General features: G+C 47.1%; 1 protein-coding gene across 1 annotated transcript in view; it reads left to right on the top strand.

Annotated features, from left to right (window-relative positions):
* Casp7 (caspase 7) overlaps positions 1-26,612 on the top strand; it is a 35,065-nt gene that overhangs the window by 4,386 nt on the left and 4,067 nt on the right. The window contains exons 2-6 of the mRNA XM_057778264.1: positions 3,228-3,337; positions 20,647-20,792; positions 21,292-21,420; positions 23,729-23,904; positions 24,193-24,328. Of these exons, the coding sequence (XP_057634247.1) occupies positions 3,228-3,337; positions 20,647-20,792; positions 21,292-21,420; positions 23,729-23,904; positions 24,193-24,328 (697 nt within the window). The remainder of the gene's footprint in view (positions 1-3,227; positions 3,338-20,646; positions 20,793-21,291; positions 21,421-23,728; positions 23,905-24,192; positions 24,329-26,612) is intronic.

The following is a 26,612-nucleotide window of genomic DNA, read 5'->3' as shown; positions in this document are numbered from 1 at the left end:
GTAGGTGGGGAAAACTAAACTGAATGCTGGGAGAGAGGAGAAGGAGGCAGAGAGAAGCAATGAAGCTGCTGCCAGAGACAGATGCACTGAAACTTTGCTGGTAGCCCACGACCTCGTGGTGATGCACAGATTAATGGGTTAAATTAATATGTAAGAGTTAGCCAATAAGATGCTAGAGCTAATGGGCCAAGCAGTGATTTAAATAATACAGTTTCTGTGTGATTATTTCTGGAGTGTGGGCGGCCAGGAAACAAACAAGCTGCCTCTCCTTCAACACCTCCCTCTTTCTCTGTTTTTAAGGATCTTAGGTTTAACCTTTAAGATTAAATTTGGCAAGAGTCAAGGCTTAAACCCATATTGAGGATAGTCTTTTTCTGGTAGGTTTTAACAAAGATTTGAATGGTTTATTTTGAAGATATTCAAGCACGTGCCTTGCTGAAGACTGTAAGCTTTAAGTGTGGTGAAGAAGGACCAGAAACTGCTGGGTGTCTCCTGAATGTCCGACCTCTGCTTATCTCCTCTGATGGCATAATCTCTTAAGAAACATTTGGTGTCCTGATCTGAAAGAGCTGTGTCCTGACCAGAAAGCCATTGGTCACTGTAGTGAGGAGGCTTGTGATGTGCACAGTGAGACAGACGGTGGCCATCTGATTTCTGCTGGCCACTGTGGTTGTGTCCATCTGATTTCTGCTGGCCACTGTGGTTGTGTCCACGATTCTTTCTGTCTCAGTTCCTCCTCCACTGCCTGCAAGCCAAGCCTCTCCTCCTCTCTTCTCCCTCTCTTCCCTTCCCTCCCTCTTCTCTCTGTCTGTTTCCTCCTGTCTCTCTTATTTTCTGGAAAGTAACTTCACAATGACACTTCAGAGCTAGACTTCACAGAGCTGTTGCTTGGCCTCCCTGACACCCTCTCTAGTCTGGATTCCATCTCCAGATGCCATTCATTGTCATGTCCTGGGACTCAAGGTGTTCTATAAAACAGATGTAACCTGCTTCTTTATATAACCACCTTCTTTTCCAACCAGGTGAACACATCCTTAGGCCAGCCCTGATGGGTGTGCACACGCTGTCCCTGAAGGTCTGATACCAGATAAAATCTGAAGTTTGCCAGTTTTCTTGGCTCACTGAAGGCGAGCCCCTGATCTTTTCACGCAGAATGAAACAGGATTTGGTTTGTGGACAAGGATTCCAATATGGGTGCTCCTTGGACCAGCTGCATCTGTTTAGCTAGTTCTCTTCCCATGGGGGTGTTCATTTCTTCCAGCCCTTCCACTCAATTAATATTTATTTCGTAAGCACCGTCTGTGTACCAGACGCCTCGACCACAATGAGTTTATATTGTTCTGTGGGAGCCAAGCAATTAGCACAAACAAATGACAAACATGAGAGCCAAGTAGGCAGTGAGCATGGGGTAAACAGCCAGGTAGTAAATATTTTGTGTCTGCTCAAAGAGGCCGAACGGGCAGAGAATGAGTAGGACTTACTCATGTAAACAAGCAGGCCATTCTCCTGACACCTGCCCTAGGTAGTGAGGGACCTTGAGATCCAGGGAGATGAGAGAAAAGGTGAACTTTTAAATAGTGAGAATCACCTGAAAATGTGTGTGTGCTGTGTGTGTGTGCGCACACGTGTGTGTGCTGTGTATGTGTGTATGTGTGCGTGTGTGTGTGTACTGTGTATGTGTGCATGTATGAATATCAGCCAGATGTCAACCTCAGGTGTCATTCATCAGGAGTCTACCTGTCTTTCTTTTTCTCTCCCTTGGAGACAGGGTCTTCTCTCATTGGCCTGGAACTACTGATCCAGATAAGCCACATGCCTGCATCCCTGGGACTGGGGTTCCAAGTACATGCCGCTCTGCTGGGCTCAACTGAAGTCCTCGCCCTGCACCCTGTCACTGAGTTGTCCTTAGGCCTCTTCAAGAATCTTTTTAAAAAATAATTTATTTTTATTTTACATTCATTGGTGTTTTGCCTATGTGCACATCTGTGTGAGGACTTTGGGTCCCCTGGAATAGTTATAGACAGTTGTGAGCTGCCATGTGGGGGCTGGGAATTGAACCTGGGTCCTCTGGAAGAGCAGCCCGTGCTCTCCAGCCGTGTGAAGATTCTGGAGCAGGAAAACTGTCTGATGGAAAGCCACCCACAGTGAAGAGTGACATCCTGTGGCCTGCCAGGACTTTAGGGGCCTTTCTGATTGTTACAACTGTGACAGGCTTTACACAGTTTGCTGTGCACCCCAGATGTTTAGCAAAGCCATGGGTGCTGGAGTGGAAGTTCCGAGGTCAAGGGCTTTGGGTGCTCAGCCACTGGGAGGAGGCCTGCCTGCCGTGTAGTTGGTACTGGTGCTTTTACTACATTGCTGCATTGATGGCACAAGAACTGTGAAGCCTAAACATGCAAGACTGCTCACTGCTAGGTTTCATTCATTAAGAACTGTGCCACCTAGAGTGCCATTTGAAAACACCAAAAAAACAGAGGGCGACAGTTGGCAGAGTGCCTGCTGCTCATGTGTAAAGACCTAAATTCTGTTGCTGGGGGGCCGCTTGTTTGTTTCCCAGCCCACCGGCAGTTCAGACCTTAAATAATCACACAGAAGCTATATTATTTAAATCACTGCTTAGCCCATTAGCTCTAGCTTTTTATTGGCTAACTCTTACATCTTAATTTAACCCATTTCCATCAATCCGTGCATCACCACGAAGTCGTGGCCTCCCAGTAAAGTTTTAGCCCGTCTGTCTCCAGCAGAGGCTCCATGGCTTTTCCCTGACTCTGCCTCCTTTTTTCCCCAGCATTCAGTTTAGTTTCCCCCTCCTAGCTCTGTTCCCCTATAGTTCTATTATAGGCCCAAAGCGGTTCCTTATTAACCAGTGATATTCACAGTATACAGAGGGGGAATCCCACATCAAAATTCAGTTCCTGAAACCCACAAAGAAAGTCAGGAGCTATGGTACACACTTCTAAGCCCAGCTCTTGGGAGACAGAGGATGGTGGATCTTTGGGGTTCACTGGCCAGCCAGCCTGCCCTAACAGGGGAGACCCAGGCCAGTGAGAAAGATGTCTCAGAAAACAAGGGGGACAGTGCCTAGGGAATGACACCCAGGGTTGACCTGTGCTTCCACATGCACAGGCACACACATACGTTCACTTGCACACACATGAGCACACACATCACAAAGCAATGGTGCCACTTGGCATCTCTATTTCTCTGATTTGATTTTTTCCTCCTAGATGGCAGATGACCAGAACTGTGTTGCGGAACTGGAAAATATAGATTCTTCCAGTGAAGACTCAGTTGATGCTAAGCCAGACCGTACCAGCATTATCTCATCAATTATGCGGTATGTTTTCTTCGTTGCTGTGGCCATCACCCCTCCGCCATGTGGGCCTAATTCACACCTGCCATCTCCACCTACATATTGGGAGGGGGCATTCAGCAAAGGAGGTTTGTGCTATGTGTGTGTGTGCATGGGAGTGGTCTGCATAGTAGGGACTCTGTTGGTTAGGCAGGTCCAAGAAGGGGAGCATCGTGCTTTGGTGGCTTCCTGTTCACCAGCTGTGTGTGTTAGAGGGATAATTCCCAGTGATGAAAGGCTGCTCTCAGGAGTCCTGCAGGGCAAGGTGGGGGCTGCTGATGTTGGTGAGGAGCACAGCTGAAGGGCAGAATTCGGGTTCTAGGAACAGTGGGTACCAGAATGACCGGCTCCTTGGGTGAAACTGGTGCCACCCGTGCAGGGCCCTGGCTTTCTTGAGTCTACGTCTGGCATGTCTGAGTAATCACATCTTCATTTGATATTGATATTAATTACACTTAATCCATGGATATTCCAGGAGGCAATGTGCCCCCACCCCAGCTGCCCTAATTAAGAACCAGATTACCCACTCACCTTCGCTGTAAGGATGGAAAGATTCTCAGGGCCAGGTTTGAGGGGAGAAACCTCATTTGCTCCAAATGCCTGGATGGGACTTTGGCCCCAAAGTTAAGGCCTTCACATCCTTTTGCTCTCTTGTATTTTGGCCACTAGATGGCAGAACTGCATTGTTCTATTTCAACGTCAGTGGCCCTGAATTAAATGAACTGCCCTTTACTTAAAGTTTATATATTAAAATGTTTTTCTGTATTTCTGATTATTGAAAAAACATTTATGAAACACAGAAAAGCACAAAAAGAAAAACACAAAAGATGGTTTTAAGACTTATAAAGCATGGCTCTTAAGCTCTCCAAAAGAAATCAGTATGACGATCTACATTAAATATGGACCTTAGTTGATAGCACAAGACCTGGCTCCTGAAGGGAGCCCTCTCTGGATACCACAGTGACTGCTGAGCGGCTAGAGCCAATCAGTGCCGTCTGTGTGAGTCGTGTAGTCTCTGAGGGCCATGAGTTAAGTTTTTGTAAAATGCTTGGGCAGAGCCACAGAAAATAGAATCTTAATTGCTGAGGTGTGGGCTAGGAGCTAGGACAGGCTGGGGAAGGACAGAGGAACTGAGATTTTAGTTTTCAAGGAATCGCCAGGGGGCGCTGGAGGCCAGGCAAGATGGAAATGGTCAGGCCATGCCAGTGACAGGGTCTGCTTGGAAAAGTGTGGTAGCCCCTGGAGAGGCCTGAGTACTGAAAGTCTCAGGTGATCCAGACCTTAGAGCAACCTCACATCCTGGAAAACATTGATTTCCTGCATGTCACCTGCAAAGTCCAAAGCTTGCACGAGGCCCACACGAGGCAGAGTTCAACAGAATACAGCCAAGTAGCTAACAGACTGCACACCGAGTCAATCCCCTAGGCTTCTCCGGGCCTCACGTGTCCCTGACGAGGCCCCTGTGCGCATCTAGCTCCCTGTGGAAGAGAGAAGGAGCAGAAGCTGCCTCGAAATCTGATAAACTCCCTTTTCTGCAGGATCAAGTCACATGGCTTCAGCCTTCATCCCCCGTGGAGTGTTTAATAATACCACCTGGTTATAATGCTTTTTTCCAGCCTGGAGTTTGGGTTTCTCTACTAGCGTGTGTTATATAGAAACAGCTCCCTATTTTAAAATGTGTTCCTTGTGTAATTATAAGAAAGATCAGGTGGCTGCCTTTCACTCATGGGAAAAGGAGGGAAGTTCAGAGGGAACGATGCTTGGGAGTTAATAGACAAGAGACAAAATGCCAAACTGCATCCAAAGATGTCCCAGAGACTGTTGAATCAAGCTGGAGCATGCTCCCATGAAGGCAGGGGCACCCACTGACCCAAAGAGGCCAGGAATGAGCACCCTAAAAGATAGGAACATTAAATTATATCCACAGCTTTTGGTTTCCAGCTTAAAAACCTTTCCATTGAGCTCCAGAATACTGGGTACCTGCATTCAAGTTTTGCTTTAAGGTAGTAACAATTGGATGCTGAACTGGCAGCTCAAAGGTCTCATGCAAATGCTGGTGGAGGTTCGGTAGGATCGACAGCCTGCGTTCAGATCCTGGCCTGGTCTCCTCCTCACTGACTGAGGGACATGGAAACCATGCAGTCACCTTAGTCCCCATTTCTTCTTACCCTTCCTACCCACTGGATTGAGAATTTACTAAGGCAACGCAGCTTCTTAAGTTCCCACATGTACCTGGTGAGGAAGTGTTTGTTAGTGGACTCTAGAAGGAAGCCCCCTGATGGGGTGATTTGTCTGTGGACAAGGGAAGCAAGATCATTGTCACCCAGCAGGACTAATGCCTCCAGCCAGCAGGTCTAACCTGGGGTGCAATGCCTCCAGCCAGATGTCACGTGCCACCCACAGCTGCCGACCACACTGTTCCCCCCACAGCACAGCAAATGATTTTTTCATGCTCATTGCTCTTTCTCTGTGTCCCCAGCTAAGGGACAGTGTGTGGACAGCTGCTTCAGTGGGGCAGGCAATGACCCGCCAGTAAAGAGATCCAAGGGCACCTTTCAGGAGCCCCGAGCCACAAAGTGCTGGGTCCTAGAATCTAGAGTATGGGGCTATATCTCCTATGCATGCAGTGCTCACTCAGGGACTTTAGCTTCGCGTTTGTCCGTGGGAGAAAAATAGAAGGAAATAGGAAAAGGAAGTATAAATAATCAGGTTTCATATTGCCTTTGTCTGTTCCCCTTAACTATCACAGAATGCCTGGGATGGGGTAATTCGTACAGAGCAGGTTTCTTTAGGTCCATGGTCTCGAGGGATAGGACGGCCAAGCGCAGGATGCCGGCATTACCCTTGTGTGTAAGGACTTTGTGCTGCTCCCATGGTCAGACCCTAGAGAACTGCGTTGTCACCTCTGGAAGGTCCTTCCACCTATTAATAACTTACATGGACACGTGTGTCTGGGCAGGAACAGGACACATCCACACGGGGATAGAAATGAAAGGACAACCCGTCCCCTCTGAAATAAACAAATGTAGTACTGCAAGACTGAACCCCACACTCGCCAGCATCTGCCTAGCAGGGTCCTGGTAGGGAGTGTGTGCGTTGCCCAGCAGGAAGTGAAAAGTGTAGATTAGGTCAGGATTGGGCTGGAGTTACAGCGCAGCAGATAAAGGCATTTCCTGTCCACCCAGAGGACTGACGTCGGATGCCCAGAGCCCCATGTGGTGGAAGGAGAGAACTTGTAAGTTGGTGTCTGTCCTACACACACACACACACACACACACACGCACACACACATGCACGCACGCACGCACCACACACGCACACACTGACATGCACGCGCACTCACACATGCGTACACATGTGTACGTACACACAGGCACACGAGGTGGGGGGGACTGAAGATGGCGCGTCCTCCTGAACCCGGGCTCCTGCAGTCCTCTGCCCACCTTGCTGTCTTCTGCCCCACTTACCTGTGCTATTTGAAGAGAACCCTGTGTATTTATTTCTTCCCTGAATGATTTTTTTCTCCTTAAATCTTTTGATAATTTGCTGTCGGTGGTCTGTCTCCCCATCCTTCTTTAGTCAGAGAGAGACATGCGGAGGCTCACGTTTGGAGAAAAGGGAGATGTTCTTCCCTTCGTACTCTTGGACTCACCTTGCTACCTTGCTACCTTGCATCTGCATTTTGCAAAGTGAGAGAAAGTTGTAAAGAGCTGATTGTCTTGTTCACAGCTCAGGAGGGCAGGGAGCCACAGGGACAACGTGACCACCTCCCTCACCGGGTCCCCAGGCCGTCTGTGTTCACAGCCCTGGGCCAAGCCCCGGGGAAGCTGTGCCTTTGGGTCCTTCTACGTCTGTCTTTTTCCAATTGCATTTGGAAGGCTGATGCTGGGATGCTGATGGCCTCCGGACCACTCCCCTCAAGCGAGACCTTGGCCACCTGCCTCCTTCCGGACCACTCCCCTCATGCGAGACCGTGGCCACCTGCCTCCTCTGAACATGAAGGGACTTTGTAAGGCCCTGGAAGTGTCTGTTAATTCTAACCTCCCCTCCCCTGACTTCCTTTAGAAGGAAAATCCAACCTTGTGAGCCTGGACTGTTGGATTCCCCAGGAGCTCACCATTTACAACCCTATCTAGTTTTGCAGACTGTGTTGTTCGCAGCCTGTTGTTGGCTGGTGCTGGGGTGGGCAGGCTGTCGTGTGTGTGTGAACATGCTTGGACGGGCGTGCTTGCATCTGTTGACACTCGGCCTTTGTTCAGCCATTCACATCGTGCTCAGTTTTCATTCTGGAAGATGGTTCGTGGAAGTCTGGGTCCCCCCAACACGTATCGCACTCTTTGGATTCAGTACTTGTCACTCTGTCCATAGGGAGCCGTCCCCGGGATGGGGTGGGGGCCTCAGTGTGGAGGCCTGGCCATTTCTGCCTGTCAGCAGAGAAGCCAGAGGCCAGTGTGACCTTCCCAGCCCCAGCTTGAATGTCCTATGGAAAACTCCAGCTGCTGATTCAGTCCCGGCCCCTCAGGGCTTTGGCCTGTGCCAGGCTCCTGTCACCAGCTGAGCTCCAAGCATGTTGAGTTTTTACTACTACCGAGAAGGCGGCAACTCACTCCCGGTAGTCTCACGGGGAAGCCTGGTGCTGCTGCAGAAGGGACAGCTTCCTGACGGGGATACCAGGTACCTCTCTGCTCCCCCCTTTCGGCACTCTGGCCTGCCTCTACTGTGGTGTGGAAAAGACTGTGGGGATGCCCTCTGTTGGAATGTTCAAACCATGAATGAATCATCCCCAAAATATTTAGACAAAGCGGTTACAAAAGCCAGAGCCTCAGTTCCACATACAACAGCAGCAGGGAGCTCTCTGTGCCTGGTGCTGTGTTTACCGTGTGCCTAGGGACGTCTACTGGGCGACTGCCCGATTCAGGGAAGCACTTTAGAAAATAGATAGGCAGGGGTTTGTGTGCTTATATTTCCTTCCAAATGTAGAAAGGCATAATTCACGTTTTGAGCAGCTCAGGGGATGTGTAAGAGGATAAAACCTGTATTTATCTACTCCAGTGATGGGGAAAATTATACTGGCACCCAGAGTGGATTGTAAAAGTCTGCTGTGCTCTGAGGTTTCTCGATCCCTAGTCGAGCAGGCAGAATACTGTTTGGATCCCATAATGTCATCTGGTAATAGTTGCTAGAGCTCCTTCACGCAGCCCCTTTTATAGAAGTAACCTGCAGGGGTTTTGTTGTCTTTTCTTTTTTTTTTAACTCATGGAAATGACTGAGTTGGCCTCACACTGGAATCTGACGCAGTGAGAAATGGCTTTCTGCTTGAGAAGCCAGGATGATCCGGTGCCTTCCCAGTAATCAGTGCCGGTGTTATCTGCTCCTGGAAGAGCCCTGGGGCTATCTGGGGTCCGTGTTAGCACCAAGATGGAAGGCTGGTTAGGCAGCTGTGTGTGTGTGCGTGCGCGCACGTGTGTGTGTGTGTGTGTGTGTGTGTGTGTGTGTGCGCGTGTGTCCCGTGTGATTTGTCCATCCCATGGCATCTCAGCACATCCTTTGGCACACTGTACGTTGTTCTACCAGGATCTTGTCTGCTGTGATCTCGATTGTCTGGCCAAAGTACAGTGATTTAGTGCCCAGATTTGTGGGGTTTTTTTTTGTTGTTGTTGTTTTTTAATCTGCAGCCAATTGTGGAACATTCAAGCTTTTAAGAGGATTTAGGACTTTTGATTTACTAGTCTGTTTTATCCTGGATTTTTTACTTAAATATGACAGCCTCCAAACAAGAATCCTGTGTTTCCTGGGAAGGGGGGGGGGTCTTCTGCATGTAAAAAGAGCCAAGATAAAGGTTAGACTTTAGCAGCAGAGAATTTAAAAAGGGGAAGGAAGAGGTGGAAAGGGTGTGGGTGTGGGTGTGTGTGGGGGGGTGGGCCTGGGTGTGATAGGCCTGGAATGGGAAGTGATAAAAACCGGCTTAGAAAATTCTCAGCCAGTGACCTACCGCGGTGGGTAAAGTGCCTGCTGCTCAAGCCTGGGAACCTGAGTTTGAATCCCCAGCACCTGTGTAAATCTGGGTCTAGAAAAAAGAAAACCAGCTGGGCAGTGGCCACTCTCGCTTTTGATCCCAGCACTTGCGAAGCAGAGGCAGGTGGATCTCTGTGAGTTCCAGGACAGCCTTGTCTACAGAGTGAGTTCTAGGACAGCCAGAGCTACACAGAAAAACCCTTAAAAGACCCCTGGTTTGGGGAAACTCTTACTCAAGTCTCAGGTTAACACGACCCCCCCACACACACCAGTAACTCACGAGAGACTGTCCTTGCTGCAATCACACGAGGTTTATTGACAGGACAGGAACCAGTGCACTGGGGTCGAGACTCATAACCCACTCAGAAGAGGAGTTGGACCTTGAGTAACTGGGAGAAGGGGTTTTTAAGGGAAGAAACCACGACCCAGTAATCCAAAGGAGGACGTCATTGAAAATTCCGAAAATACCAGTGATAATCATAAGGGGGTAACTCCCTGTTTCTCAAGATTATAATCTAACTTTATCTTCAGCTAGTTCCTGAAACAGAGTCTTTGAACCTAGATTTTTGGCTAGATTTTTCCTGCTAGAGGGGTCTGGATTTATCCAGGTCTTTCACCCTGTCTTGAAAAACCAAATAAATAATAAATAATTAAAAAATAAAATAAAATCTGGGAACATGAGAACATTGACTTGTGTTGGTAACCACAGTACTGGGGGTGGAAACAGGCAGATATCCCTTGGGCTTGCTGGTCAACCAGCCAAAAGAGCAAGCTCCAGGTTCAGACCTGCTCTCTCTGTCTCTGTCAATCCCCCCCCCCCTCTCTCTCTCTCTCTCACACACACACACACACACACACACACGGTGGAATGCACTGAGGGAAGACACCAGACGTAAACCTGTAGCTTCCATAAGTTCGTGCATGGGCGAATGCCAGCACATGCCCATCCATCCATGTGCATGAGAAAGCCCATGGCCAGTTTTATACTGCATCGTTCTTTGTCTCTCTCAGACTTCATGGGACCATGACTTCTGATTGACTGTGAAGCCCAAGGCTTTAGAAGTATTCATGCATTTATTCATAAGAAAACTACCTTGAGTTGTTCCTGCCCTGTCTCTACACTTTGTTCCTTTCAGAGAGACTCCTGTCCCTTGACTGGCCTTGGGTCTGCAACCCTCATCTTCTAGCTCCTTACACAGAAAGCCTGTAAGAATCTGAGGCAAGGAGGACAGCCACATCCAGACAGCCCTGTCTCTAGGGGTGATGGCCAGCTGAGGGAGTCCTGATTGGAATCTTTCAATGCCTCTTGTTCCTTCCTTGCCCTTGCCGGCCCTGCTTCCTTCCACCGGGAGCCAATTAATTAGCGCAGTCTCCAGGAGTCCCAAGAGCCTGTTCTTCTGTCCAGTGACGCTTGTCTGTCCGCTGATCTGCTTGGCCACAGCTGCTGATATGTGCTGGTAGGTGACTTTTTAGCAGCTAGGACTAGGGCGCGAAGAACACCTCTGACTGACCCAGGAGGCGGGGGTTGCTTACACATAGGGGACTCTTGATGGTATATTAAAGACCGGGGGACTCTGAGATGACATCAGCCATGGCATGTCCTGGGTCACTTTTGACTATCACAGTAAAGTGACCTAATGTTCAATCTGCTGTCAGTACTGGGGCACTTCACTTGTGAATGTCATCTATGTGGCTGCACAGAGGCACCGCCCAGAAGGCTGTGCTACCAGAGGAATGGGGCTGAACAGTGGAGGCCGTGTAGAGAGGGCAGCATGTGTGATCTGTCCTACTTGAGAGTGCAGATGGCCACCAGAAGCATGGAAACAGTGTCTTCTCTTGATGCCACCACAGAGATAGACACTTTTAGTGATAAATTATTAAAAAATGATCGTGACATTCTAACCACATACCACACTTTTTGTGGATATTAACTTGTCTGCAAGCTCTGAGCTAGAAGCTGTTTTCATCCACTTCACAAAGGTTGAAGCAGAGGGAATTGCAGTAACTTGTGACCATGATCAAATACCTCCGTGGAAAAGCAGGGATTCCAGCCATCTGTCTTACCCCAGAATCTGTGGATGTCTCTATCATACCATCCTCAGGAATCTTCTTTTGCAGATAGGAACGAACCAATCCACCTTATTCTCCTCCTCTCATTCTCCTTGCAAGGGTCCCTGCGGCTCTTTGTCTGTGCCTTTGTTTAGATCCATGCTCAATGCCTGTTGCTGGCATTGGCCCACATGGGAGCCATCCTCATTCTTTGCAAAAGGTGTGATTTTGATTTAGGATTTTCTCTCTGGGGCTGGAACGATGGCTCAGCAGTTAAAAGGACTAGCTGTTCTTCCTGAAGGCCTGGGTTCAATTCCCAGTGTCCACACAGCAGCTCACAGTTGTCTGGAACTGTAGTTGTAAGGATACAGTTCTCTCTGTGTCCTCCATGGGTTCTCCACATGTGTGCTGCACTATACATGTGTGCTGTACATATGGGCAAAGAATCTGTTGAGCCAGCCAGTGGGCACATGCCTGCCCAGCCAGCTGTGCGTGAGCAAGGTGCCAAGTGTAGCTGTTTCTGCCCCTCCTGGAGGCTTTTGATGACCTCATGCTCCAAAGATTCAAAATTGGAAATAGGAGAAGAGAAAGGGTTGGGAGAGAGAACATCTCAGTCTGAAAACCTTTCCAGGTGGTTTGAGTTCTAAACACAGAGGAAAGACCAAAGAAAAGCAACCGTCCCTGGCTCACCAGAACTTCCAAAACAGCCCCATCACTGAAGTCAGTTTCCTTCGGGCATGTAACCTTGGGGTGGGAGGCTTCAGATGCTCCTCCCTTAGCTCACCTCAAGTGCCTAGCTGGCCCACAGGTGACCAGGGTGCTCACCCAGCCAAACTGGAGGTACTAGGCAATTAGCCCGAGTCCTGACTTCATAGGTTTACCCTCAGCCAGGTGCTATGATGAGCACAGGAGTTCAGGACCAGCCAAGGCAACACACGGAGACAAGCGTCCAGAGAGGGAGGTCAGGTGGTGGAGGAAAGAGAGAAATGCATTTTCCCTCTAGCAGGGCAGATGGTGACTCTGTACTTGAGGTCAGGTGATGTGTGATGCACACACTAAAACAGATGAGAACCAGAACGGTGGGTAGAAGAGGGGTTGGCAGTCCTAGTGACATGAAGGAGCTATGGTGTTGACAGAGGTTTCTGTCCTTCCCGGTCCCGCGGCCGTTCAGTCCCAAAGAAACACACAGAGACCTACATTAATTATAAACTGGTTGGCCTATTAGCTCAGGTTCTTATTAATTAGTCTTACAACTTAAATTAGCCCATTATTCTTGTCTGTGTTAGCCATGTGACTTAGTACCTTTGTCAGTGAGGCATTCTCATCTTGCTTCCTCTGTGTCTGGGTGACAACTGCAGACTGAGCCTTTCCTCTTCCCAGAATTCTCCTGTTCTGGTTTCCCCACCTATACTTCCTACCTGACTACTGGCCAATCAGCATTTTATTAAAATACAAGTGACAAATCTTTACAAAGTACAAGACCGATGTCCCACAGCCCCCCCCCCCTTTTTTCAAAACAAGAACTCTGAATCAGATCTCCTTTGTTTAGCTTTTTTCCTGACCATTATACATAACAACTTGGAACCAACATTCCAAACAAAGACAAACATCCATAATCCATTTTTGGGGGAATATTGATGTAGTTTTCCAGGCTAGTTCCTGCTGATTGGGGGCACTGATAATCTTATGGGGACTTAAAGAAAATTTAATATTATAATCAAGTCCTGACTGGAGTATTCTGTGAGGCTCGATCATCTCAGCCAACAGCCTTGAATCTGTTCTGGATGTAGAACTCAGACATCTGGGCCATCCGCTCCTTTTGGAGATTTCTCAGAGGGTCTTCCTAGATCAAACCTCATTTTTCTTAACCCAGAATGAATCCACGGCCTCTCATTTTCTATAGAAACAAAAGCAAAACCTCTTCTCTAAAGTAACATATTTTTGACTTAAATTTTGAAGTCAGGACATTGTTAAAATATATATGTTGGATTAATTCAGCAGCATTTGTAACCAAATGTCTTTTAGCAGCTTTTGTTCCTTCCTCAGCCGTCAAGTCAAACAATTCAAAACAACACAATAACATACAGTATCCAGACTCTGTGTATTTTCCATCTCTATGTGACTTTATTTTAAACTTTATTTCTTTTATTTTTGATTTTAATTTTTGGCTTTTTGAGACAGGTTTCTCTGTGTATCTTTGGCTGTCCTGGAACTCACTCTGTAGACCAGGCTGTCCTTGAACTCACAGAGATCTGCCTGCCTCTGCCTACCAAGTGTTGGGATTAAAGGTGTGTGCCACCACACCCAACTTCTCTCTCTTCTCTCTCTTCTCTCTCTCTCTCTCTCTCTCTCTCTCTCTCTCTCTCTCTCTCTGTCTCTCTCTCAAGGACTTTATCCTTTTTCTTTTCTCTCCCAAACCTACATATATTTTTAAACACACTGTAAACCATTTAGAGGCTTTATCTCCCCTTTTCTGACTACATGAGTCTTTAATTTGCTAATTGATATGGCTAAGAATAAAGCTGTGGCTTTAATGGCTGGATCCACCCCATTTCTTAGCTTTCTGAGAGTCTAGCCTCATGGCAGAGGTACTGGACAGAGACATGTTTATAGCCACAACTCCATGGTGTTTCAAAGTCCCTGCTACCACCAAGAAGCATGCTGTTGGCTATTCATCAACACCATTTAAGTATTTGGTGGTGGGGCCTCTTAAAAGAGCTGCAAGGTTTTTGCAGCTAAAGCCGAATCAGGAAGCCTCTCTTAAATGAGACATGCTTGCCTCTAGCAAACAGAGCCCACCTGAGAAAATGCTGCTACCAAGAAGCCGTGCTTACTTTGTTCTTTTGTGTCTAGAATTGCTTCCCAAACCCTCTCACGTTTTAAGTGGATTTAGCTGTCCATGTTGGCACCATTTGTTGACTGAGGTTTCTGTCCTGCCTGCTCCTGAAGGCCCAAGACCCAGAATGGTGGGTAGAAGAGGGGTTGGTAGCCCTAGTGACATGAAGGAGCTATGGCATCATGAGATGCCCGGCAAAGGAAAGAGCAATGGCAAGGGCCTGTGGTAGGCACAAGCTGGGCAAGTTCATGGTTTTCTAGAGTGGGATGATTGGGAGAAGGAAAGAGTGAGATAGTATGTGGCTCAACCATACATGTGATGGTGGCCAGAATGTTGGCATCTTTCTCAGCAGTAGGAACTCACGGGATAGCTCTGGGCAGCGACAAAATTTTTTTGTTTGTTTGTTCTTAGTTGTTTAAAACTCACTTGGAAGAAGAGTGCAGGAGAACACTCTAGAGGCCAGTAAGGAGCAAGGCGTCTGATTGGGAGATGGTGTGCCCTGAGCCTTCGGGGTCCTGCCTGAGCCAGTGGCCGGATGTCAGTAATTCTGTGTGCAGAAGCAGATGGGCCTGAGCCCACTATGGCTTTCGTGGCTCTTGCTGTGCTCTGAGAGTCTTGTGAGCTCACTGCGGGCCTGAGCATGAATGAGAGCACTAAATAGAATCTGAAGTCAGAAATGAAAACACAGGGCCCTTTGGGAAATCTGGAATGGAGTTTTGTGCTGCCTGTTGAGACCTGATTCATTCTTTTAAGTTTTCTTTTTGTTTTTATTAATGTGTATATATGTGTCTGTGTGATTATGCATGTGTACTGGTGCCTGTGTAGTCCAGAAGAGGGCATCAGATCCCTGAAAAGGAAGTTACAGATGATTGTGAGCCACCTGACTTAGGTATTGGGGACCAAAGTTGGGTCCTCCACCAGAAGAGCAAGTACCCTTAATTACTGATCATCTCTACAGCCTCCTGGTCATTATTTGCTAAATCCATTTGTATTTAGCAAATTCGAAGAAAGCACTATATTATCTATTCTACCTTAGTGAGTTCAAAGTTTTCTACCTAAACCACTTTTTAAAAATATGTTTTAAATCTTAAAACATTTTCTTAGATAAACAACTTAAGCTTTTATGTTTTTCAGTCTTATAAACTTCATATCTCTTATGTAAGTTTCTTTTCTGAATTTAGTAACAAGGAAAATAGAGCTATAACTGTCTAGTCTTCAATCCTATCCAAGATCTGAAAAGAATATTGTACTAGCTGAGTAAATAGGAAATGCAGAGCAAGCAACGTCCAAAACAATAGAAATAACAGAAACATCTGGCTGCCTGGATAGTTTATCCAAGGTTCCTCTGCAATGTTGCATCTTCAGCGTACAGGCCTAGAATATCCGACAGACTTTTCTGTGAAGCAGGAATTGAAGGACTGTCCTACCTTGTCTTGCTTAAGTTCAGCAATTGCCTTTTGTGTCCTGCTTTACTAATTTGTATAGCACATTGTCAGGAGTTGAGGCAAGGGCAATTTCTTGCCCCAACAGCTAACTTTGCCACATTGAAGGCAAACTCCATTTGGAGTTTTTTCAATGCCCATCATACTTTTTTGAAGTACACTGGTGCTACCAGGAGCAGATTGTCTCACTGTCATGAAAAGCCTTATGTTATTAAAACATATTAAATGCCATATTCTGAAGGTCTCTGAAGTATTTGAAGAACATCGTCTATCTAAAATATATCTCTTTTTGACCTAGAAAACATACCTACATGACTATAAGTTTGATTGTTATAGATGACTACTAACCTACATTTCTTAATTATCCTAAACAGTTTTTAATAATAGCCTTTAATGACTAGAACTTTACACTATGTTTTAAAATGAGCTGCATAGGCACAATACCTTAAACAAGAGTAGAAACATACATACAATATGTTAAAACAAAAATAACAGGAACTTTGTATTAATAGCATCTTTAGGGGACCCTGAGAAAGTTGGGATAACAATCAAGTCCTGGGAAATCTAACTGTATTTTTTGTTGTCCAAACTCTGTGTGACGGGACAGTGCAGGGCTTATCTGAAGTCCTGGCTGGAGCAGTGGGTGAGGCTGGACCATCTCAGCTAGCAGCTTTGATGTTGTTCTGGATGCAGAATTTTGAGGAAACTGCAACAGAGGCATTCTAAGAGGCTGGATCACCTGAGCTACTTGTCTTTATTTGAAAACACACAAACTTTTAAAGGTAACATATGTATCTGCATTAACACAAGTATGGAATGTGTGGTGTGCACAAGTCAGCTAAAGATTATTTTTTGAAAGATAATTTTTTTTGATGTTTGAGCAGATAAAAGGCATATGTTAACTTTTTAAGTCCATTTGGACTGTATAACCAAATCTTTTTCTGTGCCATATGAAAAGAGTTTTCACTTATATCCTTGGGCCTCGCTATTGGTAATTCAGCTTTTTATTGAGCCAATTGTAGGGCACTTTAGACAGAAACACATCTTCACAGCACAGATAAATAAATATTCCTCCCTCAACACCTTCCCACCCTCTTCAACTTTGCTCATTTTTCCTTTGCCTTTGCTCTGCCCTCTCTTGGCCAGCTCATCCTTTTGGCTTCTCAGGCCACATGTTGAAGCATGGCCTGAAAATTCTCATTTTGCCATTTGTACTGACTCTGTGACCCTCACTAAATGGTCGAGGGATAGGCTGAGCAATTAATGTGTACCAATATGGCAGCTACCCCCACAGTTTCTAAGGGATAATGGGTGTTAAAAGGAGAGGAAACCCAGAGAAAAGGGTGCCCCAAGCTGCTGAGCTCTTCGATGGCAGGAGATTGTCTCACACTCGTCCGTGCAGATGTCATTGTGTGCAGTGGCCCTGGCTGCCCTTTGCTTTTTTCCTGGCTCATTCTTGATGCCTTCTCAGTCTCTTCCTCTTTTTCACTGTTTCTGTGTTCTGTGCTCTAAGCTGATCCCAGAGTCTGTTTGCCCACAGCCGGACCTTCTTAAGAAGGTAAATTTGATGGTATACATCTGTGGTCAGGGCAGAGCTGGTGTTTAAAGGTTGTTTGAGTTACAAGGAACCATTAATGTGGACTGACCCAAATCAGCAAGAGGAGGAGATTTGGCTTCATTTTGAAAACTAGAATTTCATAACTGATGAAGTGGGCCAGTAGGTGAAGGTGTTTGTCACCAAGCCTGATGACCTGAGTTCAGTCCTTGAGAAACACATAGAGTGCATGCATACATACGCACACACACACAAATAATTGTGAGTTTAAAGTGTTGAGGAGTTCAATCTAGGGGCAGGTTTGAGGAGGAAAATTGTTCCTACCACCCTTCTGGGGTATCTGCCCAGGGATAAGAACTGTATATGATTTGAAATTCAATTTTTAGGTACTTTTTGTAACCATGCATTATTGTCTTTACAGCATGTGTCCCTGTTCCCCAGTCTTGTTCCTTGTTTTTTAAGCAAATAAGTTAATAGCTACCTTTTCAAATAATGAGGTAATGTTCCAGGTTCTATTTTTACAGAAGCACGGGCCTTTGATTTCCCATGTAACATTCTCTCCAACCCTTTATCCTCACAAACCATGCTTGCTGGTTTTGTTTTGCACGTTACTAGGGATGAACTAATGACAACTAAAATATAAGAGCCACAGCATGTTTGAGACATGACTATTGTCCTAAAAATTGTTGGGGTCTTTACATTTGTATGTACATTGTATGTACAGTGTATGGTGAGGGTGAGGGGTCACCTCTGCATCCTGTGCATGTGTGTGCACATGCATGCTCATGCTGTGGCCTGCGTGTGGAGATCAGAGAACAAATTCCTGGAGTCAACTTTTTTGTTCCCACCACGTGGAGTCCAGGGTTTGAACTCGGGTCGCCCTTTCTCTGCTGAACCATCTCACTAGCCCCTCAACATAGAAATCCTTGCCAAAGAAGATAGAAACAGAACTGTGCTCTTCAAGTGTGCCTGTTGAGGTTGTCCTGAATAAGCCGTGCTCTCCAGCCGGCAGGGCATCCTGCTACAGTCCTAGATGGCCTTCTGTTTACTCTAGGTGAAGGAATTGTGCCCTAAAATAAGGTTAATATGCTAAGATTCCTATGCTACCTTAAACTTTTCTCATTTTCTTCCCATTCTGGTCTTTTCCAAGGAGTCACAGAAAAGCTATATAAAGCCAGTCCCAGGGCTGCCTTTGTTGAGGAGGTAACTGAGTTAGGGGACCCAGTTTAAGAAAAGCCGCAAATTACACACCAACTTCCCCCAAAAGGAAGTTGAGAGGCGCATGAGTCCTGCCCTAGATTTCAATATCAAAGGCAGTGTTTGCTCATAGAGGGTGTTATGTAGAGAAAGTACACACCAGGAGGCTGTTCTGTGGGGAGTCACAACCCAGCCAGAGCAGAACTTGACCTTGACCATGACCTTGGGAATGTGCACTGATCCCGTGAAGCTCCTGGCTTGGGGATAGCAGGTGCTAACAAGGAAAGGAAGGCTGTGTGTGTTTTGAACTTGGTGGGTTTCAAAGCTCTTTCAGGCACCTTACCCTCTTTGACAAGGGCTGTGTTTACCACTGAGAAAATCAAACCTCCTCATCTCCATTTTCCCAAGCCAGCTGCTGACCGAGCCGTGGGCCCGGGAGCTGGAATTAGTGGACTCTGTCCAAGGGTCCCCTGCACACCACTGTGTGAATCCTGGGGCCTAGTTAGAACCATGGATGATCTCTGAGAACAGGTAACTCGTCCGTTGCTTTATCTCGAAGCCTGTTGGTGCTTTCCTCCATCTGAGGGTCACCATTGTCCAATGAGTAACTAATCTAAAGGCCACACACTTGTCATGCACCTGTGTACTCGCTCTTCCCCAAGCCAGCCAGCTAGCCACTCCAGCCTCCATCATTCGTCTAGAACTGGAATCAAGGTGGTATCTGCCCTCCTTTATGAGTTGACTGAAGGTTCAGGGAGGAGATGCAGCCAGGAGTTTTAGCAAGCTCCATGGGTACTGACAAATGTTAGTTGTTGTTAGTGATACCTATAAACGGGCATCGGACACTTTATCCACCCCCTGTACATCTGCTGAACACCAGAAAGTTCCTGGGGTAGGGAACCCTGCATCTGTATTTTAGTTCACAATGGGGAACACCATCTGTAGGACCACTGAGAAGGTGGCAGTGGAAACATGAATTCTACTCCTGCCCCTGTGGCATGTCCTTGAACGCACAGAACCTCGCTTAGCTTACACTCAGGAAAACCTACCCTGTCTCCCTTCTACAGCGGTGGGTGGGTGGTTTTGAATGTCAGTGTGCAGCCCCTGAGAAATCACTGATCACCACGCTTCTGTGAAGAGCTGTCTTGATTGCCGTCGGTGAAGTGGGAAGTCCCACCTCAGCTCTGAATGGCAGCATCTTATAGCACCGATGTTAAAAGGATGCAGAGGTGAGATCGCTCACCCTTGCTCCTTTGTCCCTCTCTCTCACTGCGGAGATGCTTTGTGCTGTTTGCTGCTGCAGATTCCTTTGTGGATCCTGGGACCAGGGTTCTCAGGCTCCTAGGGTGGACCGGGGAGCGGCAGCTCTCTAGGAATCCCCACATCTTCAGCAGCAGCTTGTGCACTGAGCGACTACTAAATTCTCTGCATCTGTGGCATGAGACAGCATTGTTGGACTCCTTCAGACATCCCAGCACGTGTCTGTACCCCAAGTACTAGTTTGGGGTCGAGACAGTCTAGCTAAAACAGCGAGCTCCACATTCCTGGAGAGACTGTCAAAAAAAAAAAAAAAAAAAGAGATGGAAAGAAGTAGAGGGAAGGCACCTGGCATCGTACCTGTACCACGTTCACAAGCCACATTTTTAAAGTAAATAAATAGCGTTGGCATCCCTGAAGGTCTTTATGGTCCTCTGGTTTTAAAAGTTCTCCAGGCTCAGTAGGAGGTGCTTAAATCGGGGCAGCCCTTTGTGTATTGGCTCTTTGCTGTGTCTGTTTGTGACTTCCCTTCTCGTGCTTCCTGCTGTCCCTGTTGCACGAGCATTGCTCAGTTCAGCCACTTACTATAACCGGGACTGTGGGATGTTTGCTGTCTAGGACGTGATAAACAGGGTAGCCCTGTCTTCTAGTAAGCCGTTGCCTGACCCAGGGCAGTTATTCTGCTGTGAGGTTTGTGTAAATTTGGTACCCAGTGGACGCCCCACTGGGTCCCCACGGGCCTCACAAGTTCATGGCAGGTGCTGAGTCATCCATGTTCCACGCTGGCCACTCTGGGAGTTGCGTTTTCCTTACTCCGTTGGAATGTGACACTTAAGCAGCACTGTCTGTCGCTGTGGGTCTTCTCTTCACAAAGCAAGACCTCCTGAGCACACAACTGCCCAGACTGCTTCCATAGCCTCTAACTGACTTTCTCTAACCCAAGGTCAAAGAAGAAAAAGGAGAAAAATGTCTCTCCATGCCCAGTCAAGACCACCCGGGTCCGAGAGCCTGCTTACGAGTACAACATGAATTTTGAGAAGATGGGAAAATGCATCATCATAAACAACAAGAACTTTGACATAACAACAGGTGAGTGTCGGGGACGGGCCCGCCTCTCCTCATCCTCCCACTTTCTCACATGGCACCAGAGACATTCATCAGAGAGCGCTGTGCTAAGCCCTCTGCCGGCTTGTCCATATCCAGGAGAGAGGGATGCAGAGAATTTTCCATCTTGAAGGACTGCTGTGTGCTATAGCTAAAAATCAAGGAGACTGTCTTAGTTTCTTTTCCTATTGCTGTGATAAAATGGACTGTTTAATTGGGTGAGGCTAGATCACATGACATTGACAGCCAGTACTGGCCATCCCAAGACCCATGTGGTTTCGCGTTACCATGGGGAAGCGCCTGTAGAGTGGAGGCTGAGTCCCAACTCTTGAGTTTGCTTCTAGTCCCAGTTGGGCAGTGAAGATGTGATGTTGGAAGGTGTTTTCTGCTTCAGCACCAGGTGTTGGAGCCCCATGCAGCACCTGACCTGACCGGAACCTGCCCTTTGCATGGCTCACCCCCACTCCTTGCTTCACCCCCGCAGGTATGGATGTCCGGAATGGGACAGACAAAGACGCGGAGGCCCTCTTCAAGTGCTTCCGAAGCCTGGGTTTTGATGTAGTCGTCTACAATGACTGCTCCTGTGCGAAGATGCAAGATCTGCTTAGAAAAGGTGAGTGCGAGCTACCCTTGCCCATCCTACCCCTATGCCAGAGGAGCCAGATCTGGGCTCTGGAATGTTGGGTATAGATAGGCCACGTTGTAATTGTGTGGGTGGACTTTGGAAAGGGAGAGAGAGAGAGAGAGAGAGAGAGAGAGAGAGAGAGAGAGAGAAAGAGAGACTGGAGAATAAATTAGGTGCCAGATCAGACTTCAAGCACTGTGCCCGTCTCTAGGAGAGATGTGTTTACTCTACACCAGGCCTTTTAACATTGTGATATAACATTGACATCCGCCAAGTTCATGCTTATGGACCATGTAGAGTTACAGAGTCAGTCCTAGAAGGATCATAACGTTTTAGGTAAGTTTTCCACTTAGCGTTGAGCCCAGGTTCATAGATGTCCTGCCGTACAAGCCGTGGGCTGGACATGCCTTAAAGGACACGGATGGGGTACTCTCACACTTGGGGCAGGTGCATGTTCTGAACCTGGAATCATACCTGTTCAGTAGACAGGGACCTACAGACAGCAGAGGGCTCAGCGGTTCTTAACTACATATCTGGAAAAGAAATATTTTATGTAGCCTTTCTTATCTTCTTTTGAGTTGACTACTTGGGGCCAGAGAGATGCCTCAGTGATTAAGAGTGTATACTGCTCTTGCAGAGGGCCTGGGTTTGTGTCTGAGCACCTGTGTTGGATGGCTCACAGCCACCTATTACTCCAGCTCCAGAAGACCAGACGCCCTTGTCTGGTCTCTGCAGGCACCTGTACTCAATTACATATAAAATAAATCCTGAAAAATATGTATGACTCACCTAAAGTACCTGGGTAAGTGCCAGCACAGAGGCGATATCCCTGAAATTCTAAATCTTTTTTCCCATGGCTAATTTGGGATTAGCTAGTAGGTTGTTAGTGTCTTGGCCATGGATTAGCTGAAGCCAGTCAGCTGTGTGCTCTGTGACTTCTTTCTTGATTCCTGGATTGACGGACATCTGATATTTTTTTCTGTTAACTTTCTAGTTTAGCATGCAGAGTAATGGGTTTCACGTGTGTGTGTCATTCAGCTTTGTTCTCATTCGGCTCCCCACCCTGCTCCAGTGCCCCGCCCCTCTCTTCCCGCCTTCTTAGCCCATTTATTCCCTTGACCCTTCCCCATTAACGTCTCCACTCCCCTCATGATCCCCTTTCTAGTTTTATAACCTACATATGTAAGCTCACACATACGTGTTTACATACTTTCAAAGCTAGGTTCCGCACACCAGAGAAAACGCAGGGTCTTTGCATTTGAGGCTAGTTAATTTCACTTAACGCAGTGATTTCTGCTTCAGTCTGTTTTCCTGGAGATGTCATGATTTCAGATTTCTTTACGGTTGTACAAAACTCTGTTGTGTTTATGGGCCACATTTTCCTTATGTGCTTTCTGTTGCTGGGCTAGTTCTGTCCCCTGGCTACTGTGACTAGTGCAGCGGTAGACATGGATGTATGTGTGTGTCTGTGGCATGCTGACTTAGAGTCCTTCACATGTATATTGTTTTCTATTGTAATAAATTATGTGTAATACAAAGTCACTGCTTTAAGCATTTTAAAGAGAGCGGTTCAGTGGAGTTAAGCAGTCACTTTTAGGATTCATTTCATCTTCCGTAACCAAAGCAACCTGCCAATTAACCACGTGCCATTTTCTCCCCACCCCCACCAGCCACTGATACTCTCCTTTCTATTTTGGTATCTCACCTATTGAAATCCTACAGCATTTGTCCTTTTTATGACTGGCTTATTTTACTTGGCCTAACATTTTCCTTTCTTTAACAAATACTTTCATGATGCTTCTTATGTATCTCAATTTTAAAATAGTAACTGTATCTGGATGTGGTGGAACAGACTTTTAATCCCAGAACTCAGGAAGCAGAGGCAGACTGAATTCAAGACCAGCCTGGTTTACATAGCAGGTTCCATGCCAGCCAGAGCTACACCGTGAGACCTTGTGTCCAATAAATAGGAACTCATTTGATAACCACCATAACCACCTCTTTTTTATAGACAGACAAGAAGATGGAGGTTAACTAATCTCTCCAGCATCCCAGAATCAGCCCACAGGGCCGCCATGTTCCTCTGCTCCCCGGGGTCTTTTAATACTGTTTTGGTGCCTGGGTTCTGTCTAAGAGAAATCCTGGAATTCTCCTCAGCAGTTCCCAGTCTCTTCAGGGAGGACCCAGCCCGGTCCTTTATGAAGGGGATGCTGTGCTCTTCCCTGGCCCTGAACTGTCAGCTGTTTCTGGAGCCCCAGCCCTAGTGTCTTCTGTATTGACATTCGCTTCCCTGCAGCCTCCGAGGAGGACCACAGCAATTCAGCCTGCTTCGCCTGCATCCTGCTCAGCCACGGAGAAGAGAATCTAATTTATGGGAAAGACGATAAAACGCCGATAAAGGATCTGACGGATCATTTTAGGGGCGATCGGTGCAAAACCCTGCTAGAAAAGCCCAAACTCTTCTTCATCCAGGTGATTTGCAAAGCCGGTGGGTTGGGGATAGGGAGCAGTGACATAGTGCCAGGGGTGGTGTGTTTCTGTGCAGTGTGCAAACTGAGGCTGGGCTTTCTGCCCGAAAAGGGTTGGCACGGGCACTTGCTTCATTTCTGGAAGGGGTTGCTGAGCTTCTCTTTGTGATTTGACTCAGGCCGGTGGCTATCTCTTCATCAGCTGGCCATTGAGCTCCTAGGGTACGACAGGGAGCTGTACACGCAGTTTCAGTTCCAGCCCTGGTGTGATCTCTACTTTGATATGCTGTAGGCATGCCGAGGGACAAAGCTGGACGACGGGGTTCAGGCCGACTCCGGGTCTATCAACGAAACAGAAACAGATGCCAATCCCAAGCACAAGATCCCGGTGGAAGCTGATTTTCTCTTTGCTTACTCCACAGTTCCAGGTACCCCATCCACTGTCTGCTGGCCTTACCAATCCACAGTTCTTCATGGGAATTCAGAGGGCTGTATTAGTCTCCCACAGTAATCCGTTATGGTTTTAGCATCCCAAACCCAAAATGTTTGGAAATTTGGAACTGAATCAGTATCCTGCTCAGAAGTTTGGACTCGGAAGCATCTCAGATGTCACACTTGCTTGTCAGAAATGGGGCGCGGGCTCAGCTGCTTGCAGTTCAAGCATCAGGACCCACGACTGAATCCCCAGCACCCACATAAAAACCAGACATAGCAATGTGTGCTGGAGCCCTGGATATGCAGACAGAGTACCCTGGAGGCACACTGGCCTGCCACTCTAGCTGAGCTGGCGACCTCCAAATCCAGTGACAGATTCTGTCCCAAATAATAAAGTGGGGATCTATAGTGGAAAACATCCAACATGGTCACAGGTGCCTGCACACAGGTGCACACATTCACCTATACATACTACACACCCCCAAAAAAGGGGAAAAAATATTGTTCAACCAGTCAAACCCACACAGATGTTCTGACGTCTGGAGCACTTCCGCTCATGCCCAGGCGTGTAGGATAGCAGATGCCCAGTCTTTCCCAGACAAAATGACTCGAGCCACATAAACACATTATCTGGGTGTTCTAGAGGTCAGAGCCCCAAAGTGAATTGGCAGGGCTGCCTCTCCGCTGAAAGCTCAGGGGGAGATCTGTTTCCTCTTTTTCCTAGCATGTTAGAACCTCCTCTATCCCCTAGTTTGTGACCTCTCTCTTCAAAAGCCAGACACCTCAGGTCTCTCTGCCTTGCTCTCTGTCCCTCCTCCCCTCCCTCTGTCTTCTCTACCGACCCCGCGAACACGCTCTTTCCCCTCAACCTTCCTCCACTCTCTGCGACTGGGTTGCCTGGGCAACCCAGGACTGTTTTTCCATTTCAAGTCTATTGTTTTAATGACATCTGAAAAGCCCTTTTAATCATGTAGGGAAACCTAGTCACGGGTTCCAGAGTTAGGTGTGTCCATCTCTGAGGACCATTCTTCTGCCTACCAGAGAATTCCTTTCTGTCCCCAGGAAAGTGGATTTCTGTCCCTTTGTGTTACTTACTAGGATTAATAATAATAACAAGACTTTCACAATAAGCAATAAATACATATAAGTAACTATGTTATGATAAAAATTATGTCATTTTGAATAATTATAAACCATCTCCCCCCGTCATCCTTATAATAATTGTGTAGGTAATGGAGAAAGTCATTGTTGCTTTAGCAGATGAAAAATTAATTGAACTTGGGTGAGCCTCAAAAATGTGTCCAGGGTCAAATTTCAGTGCTCAGATGCTCTGTTTCATGTCTCAGACCAGGATCATTTATGCTGTGATCAGGGCAGGTACCCCACAATGCCCTGAATGGGTGTGGCTTCTTGTTATTTGCCAAGCCCTGTGTTTACTCAGGTCTGTTCGGTACAAGCCTTTTTTTTGTTGGGCACAGACCCTCGCTGAGTGAGAATTCCCAGTTTGTGGGACTTTTTCAAAGGCATGGTGTTAGTTACGATAAATAGTTACAGTGTATCTGGCAGGCTCTACGCGTGGCTTCTGTGAAGATGGTGACGCCACCCCTTTTAAACACTTTAAGAGACAGAAAGTATGTTGGTCCCCCTTCTCTTGGGAGGTTGGCAGGCATCATTGTGAACAAACCCAGTGTGGAGATGGAGAGTCTTGAGGCCCTGGAGAAAGAGGGCGGACTCCTCCAGGGCCAACAAGGAAGGCTTTCCTCCATGGTACTGCCATCACTGACCCCTGAGTTCAGCCACCGTCCCGTTCTAGGTCAAATGCCCAGTGTACTTGCCAGACACGAGACCGAACGGGTCATAGATGTGTCCGTTGGCTTAGGTCGGCATACACCTATTCCACGACCAGCCGGTCTCAGAGGAGGACTCTTCCTGCTTTGTAAATGGCCTTCCTTCTTCCTCATATGGCAGAGAAAACGCAAGAGAAAGCGCTTTGTCATATCTTCTCATAAAGACTCTAACCTTACTGGGCCGGGGGCCTACCCTCCTGACCTTGTTAACTCAATTCCATGAAGGCTATCACGCTGGAGGCTGGAACCTCGGCATGTAAACAGAGTTTACATGTTCACAGTGCACAGTTCGGTCTATAGCTCAGCATGTGTCAGAACATGGAAAGTATACAGAGGAGCCTACTGTGGGCTGTGTGCGCTGCCAAGCAGCCTGAACTCTGCCCTGATAAAGAAATGTGAGGAAAAAGTTCCAAGATGGCGTCTGTACTTT

The sequence above is a fragment of the Chionomys nivalis genome, chromosome 8 (assembly GCF_950005125.1).
Source record: "Chionomys nivalis chromosome 8, mChiNiv1.1, whole genome shotgun sequence".
Lineage (NCBI taxonomy): Eukaryota > Metazoa > Chordata > Mammalia > Rodentia > Cricetidae > Chionomys > Chionomys nivalis.
Note: the sequence above shows the minus strand (reverse complement) of the source record. Positions and strands in the feature narration are given on the sequence as shown.